Genomic DNA, 23,638 nt, shown 5'->3' with positions numbered 1-23,638 from the left:
TCTTATAGTAAAAACCCTTTCCCTTACATTCAATCTAAATCTCCCCTCTTTTAGTTTGAAACCATGCCCCCTTGTCCTATCACAACAGATCCTGTTAAAGAATCTACCTTCTTTCTTACAGCCCCCCTTCATATACTGAAGGGCCGCTCTCAGGTCACCTCACAGCCTTCTCTTCTCCAGGGTGCACAGCCTCAGCTCTCAGCCTGTCCTCATAGGAGAAGTGTTCCATCCCTTAGATCATTTTTGTGGCTCTTTTCTGGACACACTCCAACAGCTCCATGTCTCTCCTGTACTGAGGACTCTACATCTGGATGCAGTACTCCAGGTAAGGCCTCCCAGTACAGAGCAGAGGGGCAGGATCATCTCCCTTGCCCTGCTGGCTATGCTGCTTTGGATGCAGCCCAGCATACAGTTGGCTTTCTGGGCTGTGAGGGCACAGTGCTGGCTCATGTCCAGCTGCCATCCGCCAGCACTCCCAAGTCATTTCCAGCAGGGCTGTGCTCCACCCTTATATCCACCAGCTTGTGCTGATACTAGATGTACTTCTACTTGTACGTGGCTTTGTTGAGCCTCATGAGGTTCTCCTCACTTGCTCAGCCTGTCTGGGTCTCCTTGCATGGCATCTCATCCCCCAGACATATTGACTTCACCACACAGCTTGAGGTCATCTGTGAGCTTGTTGTGGTCCATTTAAAGCACTTCTACTCTTTCCACATTGCGGAAAGGTCCTTGTAATTAAAAGCAAACAGCATCTGACATTTGGGTGTTGCGATTCCCTTTGGCTTACAAGAGATCACACTAAAACCTTAAGAATAATTCTGCTAGGTGCAAGAGTCCAGAAAAAGAAACTTCTGTGATTATTTTCTTTTCTACTAAGGATGTAAGGACTAAATGTGAGGCTGAAACAACAAAGTAAATGAGGCATTCACAGGAGCCCAGCCAACACGCACCGCATAGAGCAGGAGCTGGCCTTGATGATCCCTATGGCTCCTTTCCAACCTGGGATACTATGTTTCCATGATTCTTAGCCACAAGACACAAAAACACATCCCACAGGAGGAAATCTCAACTTCTCCAGGCCACCTGAGGTCCTTCGGGGCCTCCCTGATAAAAAAAGACCTTACCAGCTTCCACAGCATGAGGACAGAAGCTATTTTTAGCGTCGCTTCCATTGAAGATCGCCCCTGGCCTCTTCCTGGCACCCTATCAGGACCGTTCCTCCCCACAGGCAGCACGGAGGCGGCGGGCCCAACCCACACCTCACAACGCAAAGCCCTCAGGGGAAACACTTTGCAAAGCCAAAGCCTTTCCCTCACGTAACCCCCATCCAGCACCCCGTGGACAACAACTCGCTGCTTTACTCCCCTTTTACACGCTCTTAGAGGAGCTACGCCCGAAGTTGTGCAAGAGGGCGAGGCGGGCGGAGAGGCGCCGCGCTGCCACCGCGCTCACCTCAGCACCAAAGGGCGGGAAAGCGCTCAGCGCCCCCTGACAAGCACCGGATCTGACTTCGCGCATGCGCAGCACCGCCGGGGGCCGCGGCCGCCCAGCTGAGAGGAGGGCGGGCTGCGGTGAGCGCTGAGGCGGCCGTTTCTCGTCCCGTTGTGCGCTGCGGGGTTATTCTCTGTTTTATTTACGCTTCCAGACCGGCTGCGAAAGGAATCGGTTTGTCTCTTCTTTTGCAGGTGGCTCTCTCTGACGGGGTCCTCGTCTCAGAGAGGGCAGCACCCCTCAGACTGAAGGGAGGGAGAGCCTCCTTCCCCCGCCGCTGTGGGGACGGGGAGCTCCGCGCCCGCTCCCCTGTCAGGCTGAGCCGAGCTGAGGGCAGAGACCTCGCAGCTGGAAGCAGGTGGGGCAAGAAGCCGGTCTCCTACCTTGTAAAGGCCAAGTGTTGCTATTTTCCCTCCCTCTTTCTTCCTTTCTCCTTGCAGGTGGTGAGGCTGGAGCGGAGCAAAGTCCTCTTTCGAGTCACTCAGTGAGCAGGACTGTGGCCATGGCTGCGGGCGGCATCTGGACGTCGCTGGGGCTGATGGCGGCCGTCGTGGTGTCCGTGGGCCTGTGCCGGAGTTTGGCTCGCCGCCGCCTGCACACCCACCCACGCCTTTGCTCGTTCCTCCTGGAGCTGCTGAGCACTTTCCAGGTGTGCTCCTGCACCAACGAGCTCAGCCTGCTGGGCAACACGGAGCCCAGGCCTCACACCGCCCTCACCCTCACCTATGGCTTCACCGTCCTGCACGGCCTGACGCTGCCCGGCAGCACGTGCAACCCCTGCGGCACCTTGCAACCCCTGTGGGGCAAACAGACCTCGGTCAGGGCAGGGGGAATGAAGATCGGTGCGCAGTTTACCGCTGCGGTATTGGCCAGGGTGTTTATGCACTTTATCTGGAGGTTGGAGATGGCAGAATCCCATTCGGGAGCACTCGCTCAGGGTTGTGGCAACCCCATGCAGACGACGGAGGTGCAGGCGTTCTGCATAGAGCTGCTGTTCTCTGTCGTTTTCCAGCTGACCATCCTGCAAGTGGAAAACATGAAGCCCAGCTACAGAGTCCACGTGGTTGCTCTCCTCATCACGATGCTGGTGTTCGCAGGTTAGTCCTTTTTTCGCTGTTACTGCAATCAGATGCTTTAAAGGATATTTAAGTATCACAGGATCGAAGGGGTTGGAGATCATCTAGTCCAACTTCCCTGTTAAAGCAGGAAATCAAGACACAACATTCATTTTCTTCAATTAGAAAAGAGAAGCATCATAGAAACGGACTTAAGGGTGCTGGTGGATGGCAACTGGACATGAGCCAGCACTGTGTTCTCACAGTGCAGGCAGCCAGCTGTGTCCTGGGCTGCATCCCAAGCAGTGTGGCCACAGAGTGAAGGGGTGATCCTGCCCCTCTGCTCTGCACTGTGAGACCTCACCTGGAGTACTGTGTCTAGATGTGGAGTCCTCAGAGCAGAAAAGACATGGAGCTGTTGCAGTGCATCCAGAGAAGGGCCACAGGAGTGATCCAAGGGATGGAACAGCTCTCCTACGAGGACAGGCTGAGAGCTGAGGCTGTGCACCCTGGAGAAGAGAAGGCTGTGAGGTGACCTGAGAGCGGCCTTTCAGTGTATGAAGGGGGGCTGTAAGAAAAGACTGGCAGGGTTTGTGGTGATAAGACAAGGAGAAATGGTTTCAAACTAAAAGAGGGGAGATTTAGATTGGATTTGAGGAAGAGGTTTTGTTATGATAAGAGTTGTGAAGTGACCAGAGAGGTGATGTGTGCCCCATTCTTGGGGACATTCAAGGTCAGGCTGGATGGGACTCTGAGCTGTACGTGTCCCTCCTGATCACTGCAGGGGAGTTGGACTAGATAGCCTTTATTGATCCCTTCCAACTCAAACGGTTCTATGATTCTATGAAATGGCCCTACACATTCTAAGTTCATCTGGAGTTTATATCCAAAGTTTGGTTAGGTCCTATGGAATGTGTTAAGAATGAAACGAGTTGTGCATGCAAAACATCTACATCCACAAGCAGATAGTGCTCTGTGAAGCTCTTAACCCTTACGAAAATATCTCAGTGAAGGTTTGTTTCATATCCTGACATTATACAGTCTGTATACAGTCCATGTATACAGCACTGCTCAGATTTTGAAGAGGCATTGCAGGACAGCACCAGTCTGCATTAGGGAAAGATGCTGAGCAAGCAGGCCTGCAGAATAGAGGTTCTGCATTAAAATACTGCATAATTCATATCAGTGCAGTGATTAACTGTTAGGAAGTGTTGGGAGCAGGGACGGTTCTTTGTACAATGTGTGCACAGTTCAAAGTACTTGTGAAACTACATGCCTGTAGTATCATAGCACCTACAAATCTCATGTCCCTGCGGTGCCTTCTGTGTCCCTGTCCTTACTTTTGCTTCTGTGTCACCTCCCAGGGCTGGGGTTAACCCTTGCACTGTGGGTCAGGGGAAGGAACTCCTGTGGAGTCAGTGGGATTCTTTGTGTTCTCCCCAGTGAGATGCCAGAGTTGTGTCACTGGTCACTTGGGACTGTGTCACAGGGAGATTCTGGGAAGGAGATGCTGTACTTTGGGGCATGGGGAGGTGAGACAGAGGTGGTTATGGAGTTCCTCACGCTGCCTTTGGCTACAGCCTCCACAGAGGAAGTCATAGAATCACAGAATCATGGGGTTGGAAGAGACATTAAAGATTAAAGCTCACCCAGTCCCACCCCCTGCCATGGGATGATTGCCCCCTACCAGTTCAGGCTGCCCAGGGTCCCATCCAGTGTGGCCTTGGGCATCTCCAGGGATGGGGCACCCACAGCTCTCTTGGTACCAGTGACCTTGCTGCCTTCTGGGTAAAAAATTTCCACCTTACATCTAACCTCAGTTTCCCCACTTTTAGGTTAAAGCTGTTGATGCAGCCCAGGGGACTGATGGCTGTTAGGCTGCAGGCACACACTGCTGGCTCATGTCTTTGCAGCAGGACCCCCAGCTCATCTAGGAAATGAGCCATCTATAAGAGGAGATCACTGCCTTATCTATAGCTGCCTGCAGTGTTACTGTCTTCTTGGCCCAAAAGTTGAACTAATACAGCAAGATGAAGCGCAGGTGAATTTTCATTGGGGGGGGGGGGGGGGCAGGGGGAAAGAAGCCTTACTCATTATGCTGAGCTGAAATTAGCTAATTAATATCTGAAAGATTAAAACCCCGTGGAGAATTTCATTAATTAGCAACTCGAACTACTTCCTAAAATGAATTTTTCAACGTAGAAGCAAAGTGTAGCTGTGTGTTAGCGCACTAAGAACGTTCCTGAAATGGAAGGTGAAAGTGTAGCCAAGGATTGCGCTACCTCTTCTCCAGGCATAGAAAGCTGGATTCCTGATTCTTAACATTTCCTTTGCTGCTGAGCAAATATTCTTGTAAAATAATACGTGCCACACAGCTTTCTCTTAGCTCATACAAAGACTTTATGCCCAATGTTCTGGGCCCGGCTGGCTTCCTCTCTTGTTACTTGCAGGAGAAGGCTGATGATCCAGTGCAGTCTATCTGCAGAGATTTATATCTAGGAAATAGCAGATCTGTTATGCCCTGGAATGTTTTCCTTCCCACTGTTTTAAAATCTACATTGAAGGCTGCTGTAAAGAAAAAAGTTCTTGTTTACTGCTCTGGGCTTCCTAGGGTTTGTGTTCCTTGCTGTGTGCTCAGGTTCAAAGGGGAAGTGGCATCCTCCCCCTGCAGCCATCCTGAGTGCTGTGCTCTCCTGAACTGTGATTTGAAGCCTCTTGAAGCACTGGATGGCATAAACTCCAGTGTTCCTACTGCTGAGGTATTGCAGGCAGTGTGGGAGCCCACTCCAGTGTATTTCTGTGATGAAGTGAGAGGCTTGCACTATAACAGACCCTTTTAATGGAAGGTTAGGCAGGTACTCATAGGGCTCCTTATAGATTCTCAGCCCATTCTTCCTGCCGCTTTCCCTCTGCTCATATATACATACGTACATACATACATACACATAGATTCCTCTGGGCACACCCCACCCTCCTGCACTGATGGAAACCAAGTAGTAACAGCAGAAAAGCACCTGGGAGACATCCACACTCAGTATCACTTTGCCTCTCTGCATGGCCCCAGCCACCATCTGTCCACCTCTTCTCTCTCCTGCGTGATCTGCTAAGTGGACCATGCTTCATTACAGCTCACAGGTGCTGCTTTTTCCCTTTCCCAGGTTAGAAATACAATACCATTTCTATATATTTCTGTGCCAAATATGGGGCTTTGTGCTTTGCGTTGACAACTGTTGCCACTATGGGATGATACGTTCATCCCAGCTCTGTTAAGGAAAGATTTCCTTTCCCCAATTGGAGGAGCAGTGCTTTGAATGAATGAGCTCCTTGTCAATAAGGCCTGCAGCAGGCCAGCCTCTGGTACCCATGCTTTGAAGGACAGATGCTTAACTTACCTGGACTGGACTATTCTTAGGAAATCTGTGCCTTTCCATTAACTGTGCATAAAGAAGTGGAGTGCTTCTTTAAGAGGAACAGCTCTTTCTTGCTCACCCAGCACCAAAGGGCTAGGCAGCCAGCACTGATTTAGACAACCTGCTCCCCAGTGCCATTTCTCCCTGCAAAAACATCACTTAGTTTAGAATATTGTATGAATGATGATTCTCTAAGACTTCAGTTGGAAAGATGCAGCGGTTTAGCTGGGAACTCTGAGAGGTGTGTTCAGCTTAGTAAAAAAATCTCCGTGTTCATGGTTTCTTGTTACACTGCTTGTGCCCTGAGGACGTGTACACGGCAGTCAGGCATGAATCAGAAATGTTACAAAATGCATCTCGTACGTATCGTATCACATTTCCATGCATGATTTATCTTCTACTGTGAGTCTAAAAGCTGTGTGGATGACTGCTGTCTAAAAAGAAGGAATAACTCTGGCTCTTTGTCAGCTTTGGTTTGGATGAAGTGTTAAAGTACAACCATATTTCTCTGGCTTATACCCATCTAAACTGATACACGTGAAGGTCTCCAAAACATGAACGTGTCCTTTTTTTCACAAGGGACTGAGTTAAATTGGTGGAAATAAGTGTTTGTATGTCACTGAGTATGTGTGTAAGTTACTTAAGCATATCACGCAACTTAATCCAGCAGATAACATCAGATTCTATAGTATTTTTAATGATCTAGATGAGGGGATTGAGTGTGCCCTCAGTAGGTTTGCAGATGACACCAAGTTGGGAGGTACTGTTGATCTGCATGAGGGTAGGGAGGCCCTTCAGAGGGATCTAGATAAGCTGGATTGCTGGGCTGAGGAGAATGGGATGAGGTTCAACAAGGCCAAGTGCTGCACTCTGGCCACAATAACCCCATGAAGTGCTACAGGCTTGGGGCTGAGTGACTGGATGACTGTGAAGAAGAAAGGGACCTGGGGGTGTTGGTCATTGCTCGGCTGAATGTGAGCCAACAGTGTGCCCAGGTGGCCAAGAGGACCAATGCCATCCTGGCCTGTATAAGAAATAGTGTGGCCAGCAGGAACACAGATGCTTTGCTTCCTGCATCACTTAAACGTATACAGTAAAAATCTACAGAAGAGTTCATCAGTTCAAACGGTTTCTGCTAATGTATTATATTGCATTTCTTGTAGTACGGTGCACACGTGTTTCAGTATTTCATTTGGAATGGATATTAAGAAAGATTGTTTGACTTCATGTTGTTCCTGTTTTGTTTCAGGTGGAAATCTTACAGGAGCAATATTTAACCCAGCGTTGGCTTTTTCATTACATCCACATTGTTTCTATGACAGCTTTCTTACTTATTCGCTAGTATATTGGGTAGCGCCATGCTTAGGTAAGTTCTTAAAACTTCATGTATTTAAGAAAGTGTTACTTAGGATGTGGTTGAAAAGAGTATTAAAAAAGAGAAGAGGCAACCTGAAAATAATTCTTAGTCTGATAAAGCTCAAGAGAGACAAATGGTTTAGCATTCAGTTTCTGTCTTACTTTGTATACAAGAACATGAGGGCGATTAAATTAAAGATAAATCATACTGGGGCAATATGCTATCTCAGTTATTATCATCAAGTGTCAAATCTTGTTCATCTCCATCATGTCAAAGCTTTACGTTTCCCATTTTATGTTTTTCTCCCAATCAGTGTTAGAAACCATCTGTTCTTAGTTTAATAATAAGAAATAGCCATGAGTGACTGGAGCTTTGCTTACTTACATTCTGATTCATCTGGTGCAGATGAGAATGTCTCGTGCTGTTGATTGTTTCTCCCTCCAAATCTTGAGCTTTCTGCTTAGGGAATATATAAAGAGACTCAACTAATCCCAGGTGCTTTTGTGACTGTTAATCCTATTAGAAGGGGCCACTGTGGTACTGAAAACAGGGTGAGTAGTACAGTGTGGACTGAAAACATCACAAAAGGCTTCAGTTGTAACAAATAAAATGCACAAAGACGGGAAAAAGGTGACTTTCAAAAATTGAGAAAGGATATTTTAATTAAGTCTTAACTACAATGCAGTTTTGTTTTTAAAATTACACACTCAATAGCTGCACAACAGAGTAAGCTTGACAACAGCTGTTGCAGTTAATACAGCTAATGAAATGTCCTAGGCAAAGCTGATGAACATCACCTGGTTCTTAACAGAAGATTCATGAGCAGCAGCTTATCGTCAGCAACATACAGAGAACACATACAGATAATGTCACATACTGACTCCAGTTTATCAGGGGAAGGAACTCCAGGCCAAGTAGCTGTAAGGATGTGAATCCTGGGGACAAAGCACTTGTTGTGCAACGTAGAAGACTTTGTTACAGATGTTGGGCCTATGGATCATCTGAAGAGCACAGTAGTCTCTCAGCAATATCATATCATAGAGTCATAGAATGGCCTGGGATGAAAAGGACCATCATGATCATCTAGTTTCAACCCCACTGCTGCGTGCAGGGTCACCAACCACCAGAGAAGGTATAAAACATGGATATTCATTGGTACATGGATATACATTGGTACATATATTTTACAAACCAAGAATGTTAAGGTGCCTGAGGTGGAAGTGTAGAGATCTGTTTTGAAACTGAATTAATACTTGGAGGTATCTAGGAAGGTACAAGAAAATGTTTATTAAAAGAATCTCTAATACAAATCGTAAATGAAGATGATAATGAGGGAAGGGATATTTCATATGTAGTTGCAAGGACTGCTTTCAGAATCCATGTGTTGCTGTTTAGGAAATTCTGTTAGGAGACAGTTACTTAAGGGTTTTTCTGATGTGCCTCAATGATGAGCATGTGTGGAAACACAGGGTAATATGCCATGAAACTTCCAACTGCCTGTGCAAAGTGTGGTATGATCTCATTTATGAGCATAGCAAATACCATGACGACCAGGGCAGAGAGACCATTCAGTATATAAAGGACCCAGAGCCAGCTCTAAGCTGCCATTTTAAAACAATTCTTATAGAACATACACTTAGAGCAAGAGGAAGATTATCATCTTCACAAGAAGAGAAGGAAATTGAAGTTTTCTAGTAGGATAAGCGAATCAGATGGTGTCATAGGAGTCTTGTGTGAATATTATCCTGGAACTGTGAGTTAAGAACTCATTTTTCAAAGCCTTTTCACTGAAGTTTCAGTGAAGGTGATTCTTCAGTAGCATTAAAGCAGCTAATGATTGTAGTGAATATCAATATTCACATACAGGTATTCAAAATATTTACAACTTGAAGAGGTACCATGAATGTAAAAGTACTAGTGGAACAAAGACAGTTGCTGTTTCACTGCCAATGGAATACATGCCAGTTGACCAGGCATGATTGCACCATTAGAGATGATTGTGACTGAGTTAATGCTTGTCTTTCAATACCAGGGAGAAGGCAGAAAGAGCTGGTGACAAGATACTGGAAATGAGAGCAATGAAATAGGGCTCTCTACGCTGCTGAATTTCTAATACTATAAGAGAAATGGTCACCAATCCTCATTTGGATTGGTTTTACCTGAAAGATTAGTGTTGTTCTTTAAAAGAAAATGATTTCTTCAATATGGTATTGGAAAATAAATGCCACTAAAGTCACTCTGGAGTAGACGTAAATGGAGAAGGTAAGCAAGGGTACAGGTAAAACTTCCACCTTTCAGCTTGGAGAAGAGGATATTTGAGTTTCCATCAGCTTCAGGACACTTAAACATGCAGTTTAAGCGAGAAAACAAGAATTTCGAGTCCATTTGCAGTGACACTTTGAGCACCTCAGGGACACTGAAGCCTTAGTGGGGTAGCATGCACAGCTGGAGCATGTTTCATTGTGTTCCAGAAATGTTTAGATGTTGTACTAAGGGACGTGGTTTAGTGGGGAAATGGTGGTAGGGGACAGCTGGACAGGATGATCTTGGAGGTCTTTTCCAGCCTTGGTAATTCTGTGATTTGTGGGCAGGGAAAGGAAAGAGGGAGCTGTGCCCTATGCTATCAAGTTCCTTGACCATGGGAAAGGAACTCCAGTGCAAGACCAGGGATGTGCCTGTCTGTGAGCTGCTGGATCTAGATTGGAAGGGAAGTAATGAGATGTTTTGGTGAAGGACTGTTGTAGACTATATGTACAAGTATAGGTAGCAAAGGAGGCTTTCAGCAAACAAGTAGCAGAAGTTTCTTCCCTGATTCCTGTATTCCCAGGAGTTTTCAGCTATGGAGGCATCACCTGAGAGAGCAGAACTCATGCATTTGAGTGAGTGCAATCCAGGAGGTGCCTAGAAAACTCATTTGAAGTCTTAATTCAAAACCACATGGGTCAGTGAGTGATTTTGCTCACAAACTGGGAAGAACTGGTGGCGAATGTGGCTGTGTGGGCTTGAAGTCCTTACAAGAGTTCAGGGTTCAGAAGGCTGGAAAGGCAAACAGCGGAGTGGTTTGGACTTCAGAACCAAATTGTGCTTAGTTAGGGAACTGTTAGGTAGAATTCCCTGGGAAGCTGCCACAAAGGGATGAAAAGCTTTTTTTTCCCCAAAAAAAGGTTACTGAGAGCTTAGTAACATTCAGATGTGCAGGAACAATCCATCACACAGTTAGCCTGAATGTTCTGATAGAAAGCCTTTCCTAGTTGATAAGACACCTCCCTCTGAGCAAAGGAGAGCAGATAAGGCATAGAAACAGGGATAGGCAGTAAAAGAAGCAAACACAAGCTTTGCACAGGCACTTTGGAGCAGAATCGTGAAGGTCAAAGCTCAACTGCAATATGACTTTGCTGGAACTAAGACGCAGCACAGACTTATCAAGGGCACAGTTTATTCTGTCTGCAAGTAAGACAAACTACCTGATTTGGAGAAGTGGGATGTTGCTATCTCCCTCTATTCAAATCTGGAACATGTCTGAGTTGAAATCTGAACCAGAACATACACGTTTTGTTAAGAGAAATAGAAAGGAGTCAGTCTGTTCTTTTGTATTCAGGTACCTTTCTTATGAAGAACTTCATAAGAATCTCACTTCTACCAGCTTTCAGCTTCAGAATAAACCCTACTTTATGACCTTAATAAACAAGCCAATCAACTTGCCTTATCCTGTGTCTACATGTAGTACCCATAGACTTGGCCTTAACCTGTCTGCTGAGATTGGGACATTTGTGTATCCTTACTGATCTGGAAAGGGGTCGTGCATGCTTGGACTTCACTTGGCCAAATTGTTCCATCTTTGCTTCATGATCCCAAGAAACACTGCACTGTCAGCTCCTAAGGGTCATTGGTGTGGCCGATTGAAGCTTTCTTTGCAAACAAAGTTTGTGTTTGCAGAAACTGTTGACTGTCTTTTAGCCCTTTCAGCTGAGAATTCCATTCTGCAGCAACCCTTATTTTAAGCTGGATGCTCAGATGCTGCAACTTAAAATGCTTATTATTCAACTTAATGCTTATTATTATTAACAACTGCAAAGAACTACATCATCCTCAAAATACATTCAAATAAATGCTGGTTTTGTATGCTGTCTTTTCAGGTACAATACTTGTGGCTTTTGTATGGAAATCCTTTCTCGGCCATCAGAAGACACTAAAATCTGAATTATAGTAGGACTACATTGAAAGAAGTATTTTCAAAGAAGTTAACTTAACTTGCAGCCACCCCCAAATGAAACGAGGCTTTCAGAAAAAGCATTGACATCGACTGCCACACCTCTTTGCAACTGTATTTCCAGATTTCATGTATTGAAATTGCACTTACAGCTTTGTAGTCAAAAACTTCCACTGTAACACTGGATCAAAGAATATCTACCAGCATTTTCGGTTAAGCCATACGAATGCTAAGGACTGTTAGAACGCCGAAACTTTGTCACTTTAGCCATAAGTGCCATTTGCAGACCTGAATTACAGTTGACACATAAAACTAAAGTTTAGATAAATACCAGACCTTTGGGGTTTGATTTTATTGGATTTCTTCCTGTAGACGGCAGCTGCAGAAACAAAACTGAAGCTCTCTCTCTATAGTGACCTCAGCAATCTCTTACGTGCCACGTACAAACCTCCGAGAGGAAGAAAAAAGCTGATTTCTTCTCTGATCCTTAGAAGAACTGACAGCTCTATTCTAGAAGTGACCTACAGCAAAAGTATGAACCTGTAGGACCAGCAGTGTTTTAATAGTGAAGCGCAGGTAAGTAACCAACCCTTCTCCTCCTTTCAAGAAGGATCTGCCCCACTCTGTCTCACTGCAGTCTATTCAATGTTTACCTTGATTGGGAAGAGCAATAATAAAGCAGCAAGTTCTGTAGTCACACACATAAAAGCACATTTTAAGTAAGAAAAATACTTTATCCCAGGTTGTCTTTTGCAGACACAGAAACAGATACAGTGTGTAGGGATGAATCACATGGAATTCAATGGGTCCTTGTTGTTATGCAACTGAGAGCAGATATTCTTGAAATAAATACATTTGCAATATAGGAAGATAATAAATAAAAGAGCTAAAATGAAGCTAACTGCTGAACTGGCACAAACATATCCCTTGTAGCTGAAGAGCACCAGTAGTACCAGCCTTCAAGCTCTGTTCCAGTGTGAAGCTTCTTCTGGATGTTTCATTTCCATAGTTATGAGGCAAGATGGTCAACAGGTTGTACAAAGATTCCAGTTCTAAGCCGCTCTGTTCCCTTTGTGTTTGTTTTAGGCCTTTTTTTTTTTTCAGGCTTTGAATATGGTGAACAAAAGAGAACAGAGGGAGGCAGATGAGGTTTTTGCACTGCAGTTGTGAACCAAGTCTTGAGCAGCTGCTGCTGTCAGGCATCTTTTTTGCAAGAGTTTGAGTAGTTTCATTTCATACTTCTTGCAATGATGTTTTTTCCTTGCTTTAATTTTCCAGGGTTCATTTAGATTACATTACAAAATTAATCAACTTTTTGGACACGGATTTCTTATAACAGAGTCTTAATCCATATTTCATGTTGGTTTCTCCGTATTGGGCTTGCCTTCGCTGCTGTACTTAAGCCCAGTTTGTAGCTTCATTTCTTAAGGAAATGAGCCTTACATCATAAATTCATCTGCGTGCCTCCTTTGAGCCCATAGGGCCCATAGGATAAAGGTCTCAGAAGTAAACTTCAGAGAGTATAAAAGTGAGCAGGAAAAACAGAAAGCAGCGATGCAGACTCAGAGGAAGCCAAACTCTGTCAGATTAGAGCCCCAACTTCCACATCATTTTTGAAGGCCTGCAGTCAGAGTCCATAAAGCCAAGATGACAGACCTGTACACCTGTATTATTTTGGCACAGCATATAGTTTAAATGCAATTAAATTAGGTACAGATGTGAACAATTAACAAGTAGTTGTTCTGTTTATAGCCACTGGATTATTTTAAGTTGCATGTATAAGTCATGAATATCTACACTTCTGTATATGAAGGTGCTAGTAAGGCAGTATGATTAGGAGAACACAGGTAAGGCCTACATGTCCCTTATGCTACTTTTGTACTTCAACCAGAATGATTGTTGGACTTGATGATCTTTAAGGTCTTTTCCAACCTCAGCAGTTTTGTTCTATGATTCAATTCCAGAGCTAAGCTGATGTTGGTCTCTATTTCAGTCAACAGTATTTCTTTCTTCTCTGAAAGTCACTCAGACAGCTGCTTGGCCTCATGGCTCCAGTGCATTTAGCTCATCTTTGGGAGGCTCGGCAAAGAACAAAAGATGAAGCGCTAACTGCACAGAACAAAATTTCATTTTCCTTTCAGGTCAGAGTAAAACAGTAGGAAGCGGTAGATGGTATTTCTGCTGCTTCTGTTGATCCCATGCACTGCTGTAACCCAAAGTACAGAGTACAGGTTGCACGTAACAGTGTTGATGACTTTAAAGCTCTGCCAGTCCACGCTGGCTCTACAGGATTGTGACTGTTTACTTTACCCTCAGCCAACATTTCTTATTTGGACTGTGCAGTCTGGAGTGCTGAACTGCTCACTGCCAGGAGTTCAAAGTATTCCTTCTGTGCTGGAACACACTACAAAGTATTAAAGTCTACAGAACGTTTGTTCCTCCACATTAAAAAGCGGGAGTAACTGCAGACAAATCATAGAATGGCTTGGTTTAGAAAGGACCTCAAGGATCATGAAGCACCAGCCACCCACCTCAGGCAAGGACAAGCACCAGGCAGGACAGGACTGCTCAGTGACACCCATAGAGCACAGGACAGGGAAGGAAAACTCTTCATATACCAACTTCATTACATTGAAAACAACCTTTTAAGTCAGTCAGCTTCAAATCAAAGCGGACAACGTTTAGTATCAAACTTCCATTTGATTATCAGAGAAAATAAATTTGCTGCCGTTGCCCCAGTACAAAATCATCACCAAGCAGAGAGAAGTGAAATGGTAGAAGCAGAACGAAGCTCTCAGCACTGTACGGACATTGAATCCTTATATTCTCACGTGTGGGTAAATACTGGAAATGGCTTCACTGATTTCTTTTTAATTATTATTTTAGAGAGTGCCAACAAGTCAATGGATGCTGATGTCAGAGCTGCCAGAAACTCGCTGAAGCAAAGGACTGAGAACGGCAACGCAGAGTTGACTGTGAGATACAAAAATCTTACGTTTATTTAACAATGTTGTTAACATTTAATACAAAGACAAAACAGTTCTCATTTGAAGGACTCGAGAGATTTCATTCCATTTCCACTCTGCTACCCAGACTTTGCTCCCAGAGAATTCAGAGGGACAGCAGTGAACCAATAAAACCAGTTACTCGAGGGGGAGTTAACTTCAGCTTTGCTTTCAATTCCTGGCTGACCTTATTTCCTCCTGGTCTCACATGGTAACGCTGCCATTCTATCCCACTTAATGAAGAAAGGTACAAAAATATGGATAATTCCAGGACAAACTACAACTCTGTTCTACTTACACTCTCCTTTCGGAAGTCCCAGAATTTCTACAAAGGCTTCTTTGAAATGACCCCTGGTTACCCCCAATTCAAGTGTTAGATGGGAGAGAATTCATTTGCTTTGCTTTTTTTCTTTTTTTAAATAACCCCATAGTGGTCACAAATGTCAAACCCTTTTTAAACATATATAAAAGCATTTATAGACCTCGATGTCTGAGCTTGAGTCATTAGAGATTAACTGCCAACAGTCACTGCAACGTCTTCAGTTTTGCAGCTTATTCCGGAAGTGCCACAAGAAGAATCTGAAAGATAGAAGACACCAGGGTTTATATAATTGGCGTTAAAAGAAGAGATTAATAATCTTTATAGTAGAGCAGCAGCTACCTGTTGGTCACAGCTACAGAGGACAGCACTTCACATCAAAATGCTTTACTTGTTGGAACAGTTGGGCATCACCTTTGCCTTTGACAGCAGATCTAAACTCAGGTCAGCTCAGGACAGCGAGCACTTGGGGTCAAGCTGCTGTGTGCCTGTGCCTGAGAAGCCCCTCACAGCACGCAGACACACCACTTGGCTCAGAACAACAGCAACAGCCTCGTGATGTGACAGACAAAAAACCTCTTGTTACACGAACTCTGCCCGTGTCTCGCATCAGCGAGTCTTCCAGGACCTTCTGCAGGCAACTGTCACATCTCATTTGGGTTACGAGCAGCGACGTGCACCAGGAGCATCCCAGAAGGACACTGCTTTCCAAAGGGTCACCAGCAGGATGTTCTTGCTGATTGTTTCTGCAGTTCAGGAAGCTAAAAGGACTGAGCTGCTCCACGGATTACTGCAAGTAACAGCAGACTCTGCCCGTGTTTTCAGGAGGTAGAACTGAGCAGCTTTCATGCTCAGGCTTGTTAGGATGATGAGCACAGGCCCAGAGCTGTTCCTACGTCACACCTTCTGTTAGTTCTTGTTGCAGTACAGCCTACGGTTTTGAGCTTCCTTAAATTACATTGACACAGTGAGGTGGGTGGTTGCATTTAAAAGGCTGTTCAGCTCCTGAGCTGCTGCCTCGGTGTAACACCTGACACAACACATGCAGATCCCCTCATCCATCCTGATGGGGATCAGCTCCATCATGAGGTCAGCAGCAGCTTAGCAGCGAGACAAAGAACTCTCTACCCATCCACCTCTGGCAGCACTGATCTGCAGCCAGCTACCACTCAGGGTAAGCAGCAGGGAGAATCCCACTGCCCACAGCTACTTGTGACAGTGAACTGTGTGCTTTGCCAGGAGACCAATCCCAACCGCTTCTACCTACGCTGTCAGGCTCCTTAGAGATCTGCTCCCAGCCAGAATCCTGAATCTGCTTAACTTTAAGCCAGCACAACAAGCACTCAGATCTGAATTTAAAACAGATGGGCGTTTTTATTTTTAACTTAAAAAAATCTTGGGCAGAAATCATCTTGGAAACAGCCATCGGGGCCAAGCTTTCCATTCAGTATCTAAGAGTCACAACAACCATAGCTGAAGAGTTTCCTTTATTGACTAAGGTAACTGCTCAGAGGTAGGGCAGCCAGAACCTTGACTTTATTTGGAAGAGCTCCTACACCAAAGAATAAATACTAAATGAGGACCAACAGCAGGGCCTGAGATAAGTGGGTACTCAGAGCCTTTCAGAACCTCAGGAGTCCATCAACAAAATAAGGAACGCAGGAGGGGAGCAGATGCTCAGAGTCTCCCCACAACAAGCCCTTCAGAGCTGCAGCCTCTTCCTCACTGCCACTATAATCCCCAACTACTTCTGACCCATTTTCACTGACCTCTTTCAACTTTCTTCCTATCTGTGCCCTTTCCTCCTCTACCCCTTTCCTCCTCCCCCCCAGCTTTCCGCTGTCTGCCCCACAAGTTCTTTCTCTGGCATTTCAAGTGGGACAATGCAGCACTGCTGAAGCAAGGGAAGGGATCCCAGCCCCACTTGGCCTTTCAGCTCCCCAAATGAGCTGCTCTTCCTTTCTCATCCAGCACTAGCCAGGAAACAGACACACTCTGTAATGCCCTAAGAGGAGTGAAGCAGTACAAGTGCTGGTAGGCAAGAGGGCACACCAACACCGTCACCTTAGAAGGGTGCTGAATCACAGAATGACCTGGGTTAGAAGGGACCTCAAGGATCATGAAATTCCAACCCCCCTGCCTGGCAGGGCCACCAAACTTCCACATTTACTAGATCAGGTTGCCCAGGGCCCCATTCAACCTGGCCTTGAATCTCCACTGTGCACTTTTGACCACAGTCCCATCCAGGATGCTGGGTAGCTTTTATCAGGAACACTTCCTGCTCCCCTTACAGTGAAAGAAGAGATGGACTTGCAGTGCTATGGAACATTCTGGCCCCTTGAAACCCTGGGAAATCTCATACATTAAGGGTGAAATGAGGGATACTGAGGACAGTAACTTCCCAGTACTACCTCCAGAATTCATATATCAGCATCCAAAACCATTCAAGATGAGACAAATCCTTAAGAGCTGACCCATCTTCCGGACATGCATGCCCACACGGGGTGATGGTTTATACAGGCAGATTTTGACACCTATGTGACAGATCGCTGAGCATCCTCCCATACCTGCAACAACTACAGCCACCTCTTCCTTCTCTAAATCCTTCTGATATTACAAGGCATTTCCTGCAGATCTGCAATCACTTGCATTACACAAATTAGAGATGGAATGTTCTGCAAGAATGAAAAGCTTTGCTGTCAGAAGACAGAACTTACAGCAGCAAACGTCCTCCTCAGTGATCAACTTCTGCATCTTCAAACTGCCCTGCAACTGTTGGTGCAATGTCCACCTCCATCCCATCTGGAAAAACAACACAGAGCAGCCAACATTACACAAAATGCAGACAGGACAGCGGGTGTTATCACACAGAAGGGAGTGAGTGCCCTCTGCTGGCAAGAGATGATCAGAGCATGAATTTGTCAACAAATTCATCAGTTTTATATTTGCAACACTGTTTTCAGTTGATATAAATGCATTACCTGCCAATTTTCAAATGGAACGTATCAAGTTACAATCAGATGATCAACTCATGCCTCTTTACCAGACTTTCCTAAGACCTCTCTTACCAGAGTTCAATATCCTTTGCTTCAAGCCATGCCACGTTCACGCCGTGGCTTTTTGGCACTGAGCACACAAGGATCAAGTACAGCAAGAGCAAAATTCCATCACAAATCTCTGCAGAACACCTTGAGAGCTCACTTAGAATTGCAACCATTGCCACCGAACAAGACTGATGCATTAGTTTCATAAAAACGAGGTCAAATGTGCCTCTAGTTTGATGTTTTTTGTTGCTTTTCTTCATGTTTTAAGAAAAATATTATCTAAGTAACAAAACACTTGTAATGACATCGTTTATTTTATGAGGGCTGCCCCAAAAGGAATGCCTCCTATTGTATTCTATTGGCCCACAGTGTCAGAGGTGGACTGGTGGTATGGCAAGGCAGTAGAGGTTGAACCTTCCCACCAACATTCCATTTGCTGCACTGCAGCAGATGGCAGCAGAGGGGCAGTGTGACACAGAGTGGCACGTGACACAGAAGTGCATAAGAAGCAAAGGTGTCGCTGAATTCCTCCTTGCAGAAGAAGCAGCACCCACTGACATTCTTTTACACAGCAACCCTCACTGCCCTCAAACCGTAACAGGCAACGTGCTGCATGTAGGACCGCTGCCATCTTTGTAAGCCATGCTTGTGAACAACAATAAAACCACCGCTGAGACATCCAGCATGGTTTGCCATCACCCATAGGCACAGTAATTCCTCAGTCCTGGTGTTTATGGACACCAGGGTGGAGAACCACTGCTCTCATGCGTTCTTTAGGAAGAGAAAAGAATGTGTCTTACCTTCAAACTCCCTTATGGAGTCTTCTGTTCTCACTCCGGCCATGTTGTACTGACTGCTGACAGACTGGGCCAACATGCCTTCTAACCTCTCCAGAGTGGCCTGACCTTCTGCCGTTAGATGCGACAATCCTTCTTCGTACGTGTAAAAGGTTGGGATGTCGCCTTGTTCCAGCTCTGTAGGACAAGGGTACGTTTGTCAGACCTACACTGAGGAGTCTGGCTCAAGAGGACAATGGACACTTGTGCTCGGATGTCCACTATAAACAGCTTATGAGATTCAGAACATTTTTTGCTGAATTCCAGCGTTAGGCCACAGCTTGATTAGCAATTTTCTGTGGATTTCCATGTTTTATACCATGCCCGTTGCATTAGAAACGCTTAGGCAAGATGAGTAATACACAAGGAACAACTTAGGAGATCAAAACATTCTCCTAACAGATAGCACAAAAGTTGTACCAGGTACACAAGGTGTTTAGAAAGAAACAACTCCTACGAACCACGGGCCTCAACATCATACTCGTCGCCTTCGTAGTCATTGTCTGAATCCTCATCTTCTGGGTCTGGGTGCAGAGCTTGGCATTCACACATTGCTGAAAACATGGCTTCCACTGTACGAACAAAACAGAATCATCTCAGCAAGCAGCCCAAAAGAAAGACACCAAGAGTTACCTTCCAGCTCTTTCAGTTGGCAGCCGTGAAGCACAAGTGCTCAGTAGTGCTGGCACCTCTCAGCTGGCGAGCAGGGAACCTGCAGTTCCATCCAGCAGCTGGCAGCACAGCTGGACTTACAGGAACCTGCAGAATCAGGCTCCCACCTCAGCTAGGAGGTGGCAACTTCAGCTAAGATGCTGTTAGAAGTGGCTTCCTACATTGTATTTTAATAATTGCTCTACTTGCAAGGGTTGAAAGTCTGAAGTCTGATCTGACATTAGAGCCTGGCACGCTTCAAGGTTAGGAAGTCACAACAGGTGGTGACTAGACATGACATAACCAGACTCTGAAAACATAGGGATACTATAGGAAACAGTACCAAAACCACATCAAGGCAGCCAGCAGTTACAGAGACTTGGAGAAAAACCTTCTTTGTTTCTCCATTAATACCCCACAAACAGCAGCAAGAAATTCTGGAATGAGTGATGAGAGACTGTTTATTCAACAGAATGGCCACTGAGCTCACACTCATCATCCAACAAACCAGCAGCCAGGCCAGATTCAAATCAGATTTCCTAAATCCAACCTGGTTCTCCACGTGTGCTTCCATCGTGTCACTGATGACAAAGGTTCAACAGAGGCAAGAGCAGCAACTCAGTCAGTGGTTACCTGCCTCAGGATTCCTTGCAGTATCTAGTGTGTCAGATGCCTAGAACCTGGATCCAACTGGAAGCTCCCCACAAGACAGGATATGATTGTTTTCCAGTGGTAGCATCCGAACATTAGCATGTTCCTAAGGAGACGCTGAAGGCTGGTGCCATTCACATCAGGTACAACATCCCCTTCCCCATCACTTACGGGCTGATTTGTCGCTAGGTACGAATCTGAACTCCGCAATTGGTTCGACGTCGTCATCACTGTCTTCCTCCTCCCCTTCAGCCATGGGGGCCTCCTTTGTCTCCTCCCCTTCAGGAAATTCAGATTAAAAGAGAAAAATGTTTATTTTATCCAAAAAAAGAGACAGCTTTAGCACCTTTAGAACCATAAACGAATCGGAAACCTGGACAGAGCCTGCAACAAACAAACCTTAGGTAATCTTAAAATCATAGGTATTAGGGATCTCTAGCACTGCTGCCCTGAGATCAGCCGGTTTCCAGTCCGGCCTCCCGTATAGGACTGACATTGACAGAAGGCCGTACTCAGTTTATTGTGTTCTTAGTAAACCAGGAAGGTGATGAAGCAAAAAGTCTCCTCACAGCCCATGTCAGCTGCGGGTAAAACTTTGCATCCTGACAACTGTGTACCACATCATTGAATAAGTGAGCAAGAACATGATGTTCTACTTCTGTACAAAACAAAATGCACGCAGGATACAGGATACAGCTTACAGCTCATCCCTTTGTGGTTGGGGAGGTTGAACTGACAGCTTCAGAACTGCACGGTTACTTTCTACAGTAAAAGAGGACTACAGTAAAGCTGTTCCACAAAGAGTGGCTTTTATTATGAACAGAACTGGCAGCGAGAAGAACATGAAGAAGCCAAGAAGCTGCCAGCCTGCTACCCCAAACAATGAAACGTCCAAGGAATTCACCCAGTCCCTTTGGAATTGACCTCCCCAGGCTCAGCTTGCTGCTGCCGCTGCTACATCCAGCTCTTTGTTTTCAACCAAGTCAACCCCTGCCTGCCTTCCTCTAGAGAAGGCTGAGGAGGAGGCAAGTATACACACAGGGCACTACAAAGACATCCGAAGAAGAACAAGATGTACCGTGCCCGACTGAAAATCAAGACTCCTGCAGCCAGCAAAGCAGTGATGTTTCCATGTAACACTGTTCAGCCAACAAAGCAGTGATGTTTCCATATAACACTGTTCAACGGTTAAAACCATGGGTCAGGGACAGACATGAGAGCTGAATGCTCAGACTCACCCTAGCTGGGCACCTATGTGGCCAGAATTCTTATATGTCAATCTATTGAGGTTTTATTGACTGGAATTATCACAGGAAAGATTTTCAAGTACCACTGTAACAATGAGAAGCTGGAAATAAGATCTTTCTTCAAGGCTTAGCACTCACTGCTCTTCAAATGGTACAGCAGAGTTGATGAGACTTAAAAACATTAAAGGGTCTGGCAGAACTGGGAATGCTATGAATATCTATTAAGCTCAGTAACATGAATCACTGTCTCTTAATGAAAAAAATAAAAGCAAGTTGTAGGAGCAAGTAAAGGGAAAGTGTCCAGGCTAATGGGAAACAGGAGGAACTCAGGAAGCCTGGGCAGAGGGTAGAAACAGCAGCATAAATTTAATGAAGCAAAAATGATACATAAGTGCAGGAATCAGAGGGGGCTGCAGCAGAACAGAATGGATTGAAGTGGCTTTAAGGAAGGAGAGAACCTGCTTCAGTGGCTCCGGCTGCACCCATTCACATGCTGGGACAGCAAAGAATAAACACTGGCATAAACGAGGGTAAAACTTCAGTCCTACAATAATTATCCTACACAGAGACGAAAAGATACCGCTTGAATTAAGGGTTTAGGTTTTTAAAAGCCAAATGGATTCCCTTTTTGAGGAAGGGATTGTGGGCTTTACCTTCAAACCTGGCGTTCACCATGACGTACAGGTGCTCCCAGGGGTACGCGTTCAGGTCCCTGGAGACGGCATGTAAACTTATGGTGGGATAATCCAAAGAGAAGCCAACTCCTGAGTTTTCCAGCCATGACAGGCGGCTAAAAAAGGGGTAAAAAAGAAACACAAACGAGAGAGAAGTTAGAAATTAGATAGAGGAATAAAAGTACCCGACCTGCACCTGTAGAAAAGCAAATCAAATCCAAGGAGTAACTCTGGGGAAGGCACTTCCCCTGCTCAGCTGATCAGCAATCCTTGAGCTGCCTTAGCACGACCTTTCTGCAGCGTATCTTAAAGCTGAAGGGAAAACTCATCATTTCCAATGGGACGTGAATCTGAGCACTTTAAGCACGTCTCAGCTTCACCCCATTATGGATGGAAGCCTGAATTTCTCCCCCTGCTCCTTCATTTCCTATTCTCCATAGATATCTATCACCCCAAAGGTGACTACAGAGATTCCACAGCACCATTTGCTGCTCTGCTTATCAAACGTTCCCAAATCTCAGTCCTCAAACGCTCGGGGAGTATTTTGGCACCGCACTGAGACTCAGGGCCGTGCCCATTGCTCTGGGCAGCCCACCAGCCTCTGGGGCTGAACCTTTTCCTCACAGCCCCCTGACCCTCGGCCTACTGCGCTCCCCACAGCCCTCAACCCCCCACCCCCCGGCCCTCACCTCTCTGCTATGTAGAGTGTACCGGCGCCCAGACTGCGGCCCGACAGCACCGCCTCCGTGTCGGGCTGCCGGTGACGGACACCATCAGCCGGCGGCGGGAACCGCTTGAGGAAACTCATGGCGCAGCCACCACCTCCGCTTCCTCCTCCTCCTCCTCCTCCTCCTCCCTCCTTCCGCCGCCGGAAGAGGAAGTGGCGGCGTTGTCGGACCGCTCTGGATCCGACTCTATGGTGTGAGAGGACCGTGCATCAGCGCCGCCATCTTGTGGCGGGTAGGGTAGGGTAGGGTAGGGTAGGGTAGGGAAGGGAAGGGAAGGGAAGGGAAGGGAAGGGAAGGGAAGGGAAGGGAAGGGAAGGGAAGGGAAGGGAAAGGGAGATAGGGTAGGGTAGGGTAGGGTAGGGTAGATAGGGTAGGGTAGGGAAGGGAAGGGAAGGGAAGGGAAGGGAAGGGAAGGGAAGGGAAGGGAAGGGAAGGGAAGGGAAGGGAAGGGAAAGGAAGGGTAGGGTAGGGTAGGGAAGGGAAGGGAAGGGTAGGGAAGGGTAGGGTAGGGTAGGGTAGGGTAGGGAGGGTAGGGAAGGGCAGGGTAGGGTAGGGAAGGGAAGGGCAGGGCAGGGCAGGGCAGGGAAGGGAAGGGAAGGGTAGGGTAGGGAGGGTAGGGAAGGGAAGGGGAGGGAACGGGAGGGAAGGGAAGGGTAGATAGGGTAGGGTAGGGTAGATAAGGTAGGGTAGGGAAGGGAAGGGAAGGGAAGTCTTGAATCTGACAGGAATCAATGTAAAATTATGGCATTTCATTTGGAGCTCTCGTCATTACAGGAACTGGGAAAAGAAAAAGGATCTACAGCCTTCCATGGTCAATGCTGAGAGGAATCACGCTTTGCCCGGCTCACGCTTCTCTCCCTGATAATAATGCAAGTAAAAAACGTTGTGGGCTCAATTCCATTCTCATTCCTGGCTTTGGTCAACTGGCTGCAACATCACCCTGAAGCCAAATGTTAAAAG

The 23,638-nt window shown here is 46.0% G+C and overlaps 2 protein-coding genes across 2 annotated transcripts; one reads left to right on the top strand and one right to left on the bottom strand.

Annotated features, from left to right (window-relative positions):
- Positions 1-1,522: 1,522 nt before the first annotated feature.
- AQP11 (aquaporin 11) lies at positions 1,523-15,008 on the top strand. The gene is made up of 6 exons (XM_072326977.1): positions 1,523-1,571; positions 1,686-1,849; positions 1,932-2,588; positions 7,206-7,322; positions 11,450-12,099; positions 14,410-15,008. Exons 3-5 carry the CDS (start codon positions 1,994-1,996, stop codon positions 11,518-11,520), a joined length of 783 nt encoding a protein of 260 aa, XP_072183078.1. The 5' UTR covers positions 1,523-1,571; positions 1,686-1,849; positions 1,932-1,993; the 3' UTR covers positions 11,521-12,099; positions 14,410-15,008.
- CLNS1A (chloride nucleotide-sensitive channel 1A) lies at positions 14,493-22,815 on the bottom strand. Its single transcript, XM_072326978.1, has 7 exons — positions 22,640-22,815; positions 21,930-22,066; positions 20,201-20,308; positions 19,189-19,299; positions 18,692-18,865; positions 17,565-17,649; positions 14,493-15,107 (listed from the first exon to the last, which is right to left on the bottom strand). The coding sequence occupies exons 1-6, from the start codon at positions 22,756-22,758 to the stop codon at positions 17,582-17,584; spliced, it is 717 nt and encodes a 238-aa protein (XP_072183079.1). The 5' UTR covers positions 22,759-22,815; the 3' UTR covers positions 14,493-15,107; positions 17,565-17,581.
- Positions 22,816-23,638: the final 823 nt, after the last annotated feature.

Source organism: Excalfactoria chinensis, chromosome 1 (assembly GCF_039878825.1).
Source record: "Excalfactoria chinensis isolate bCotChi1 chromosome 1, bCotChi1.hap2, whole genome shotgun sequence".
NCBI lineage: Eukaryota > Metazoa > Chordata > Aves > Galliformes > Phasianidae > Excalfactoria > Excalfactoria chinensis.
This window is presented reverse-complemented; position numbering and strand designations above follow the sequence as displayed.

Excerpts from the sequence above, each read along its gene's own strand:
- AQP11 (XM_072326977.1), top strand. The coding sequence starts at position 1,994 with ATGGCTGCGGGCGGCATCTGGACGTCGCTGGGGCTGATGGCGGCCGTC. Across the intron at positions 2,589-7,205 it reads CACGATGCTGGTGTTCGCAG|GTGGAAATCTTACAGGAGCA; the intron begins GTTAGTCCTTTT and ends GTTTTGTTTCAG. Across the intron at positions 7,323-11,449 it reads TTGGGTAGCGCCATGCTTAG|GTACAATACTTGTGGCTTTT; the intron begins GTAAGTTCTTAA and ends CTGTCTTTTCAG.
- CLNS1A (XM_072326978.1), bottom strand. The coding sequence starts at position 22,758 with ATGAGTTTCCTCAAGCGGTTCCCGCCGCCGGCTGATGGTGTCCGTCAC. Across the intron at positions 19,300-20,200 it reads ACCTAGCGACAAATCAGCCC|TGGAAGCCATGTTTTCAGCA; the intron begins GTAAGTGATGGG and ends TTGTTCGTACAG. Across the intron at positions 17,650-18,691 it reads CTCCATAAGGGAGTTTGAAG|ATGGGATGGAGGTGGACATT; the intron begins GTAAGACACATT and ends TTGTTTTTCCAG.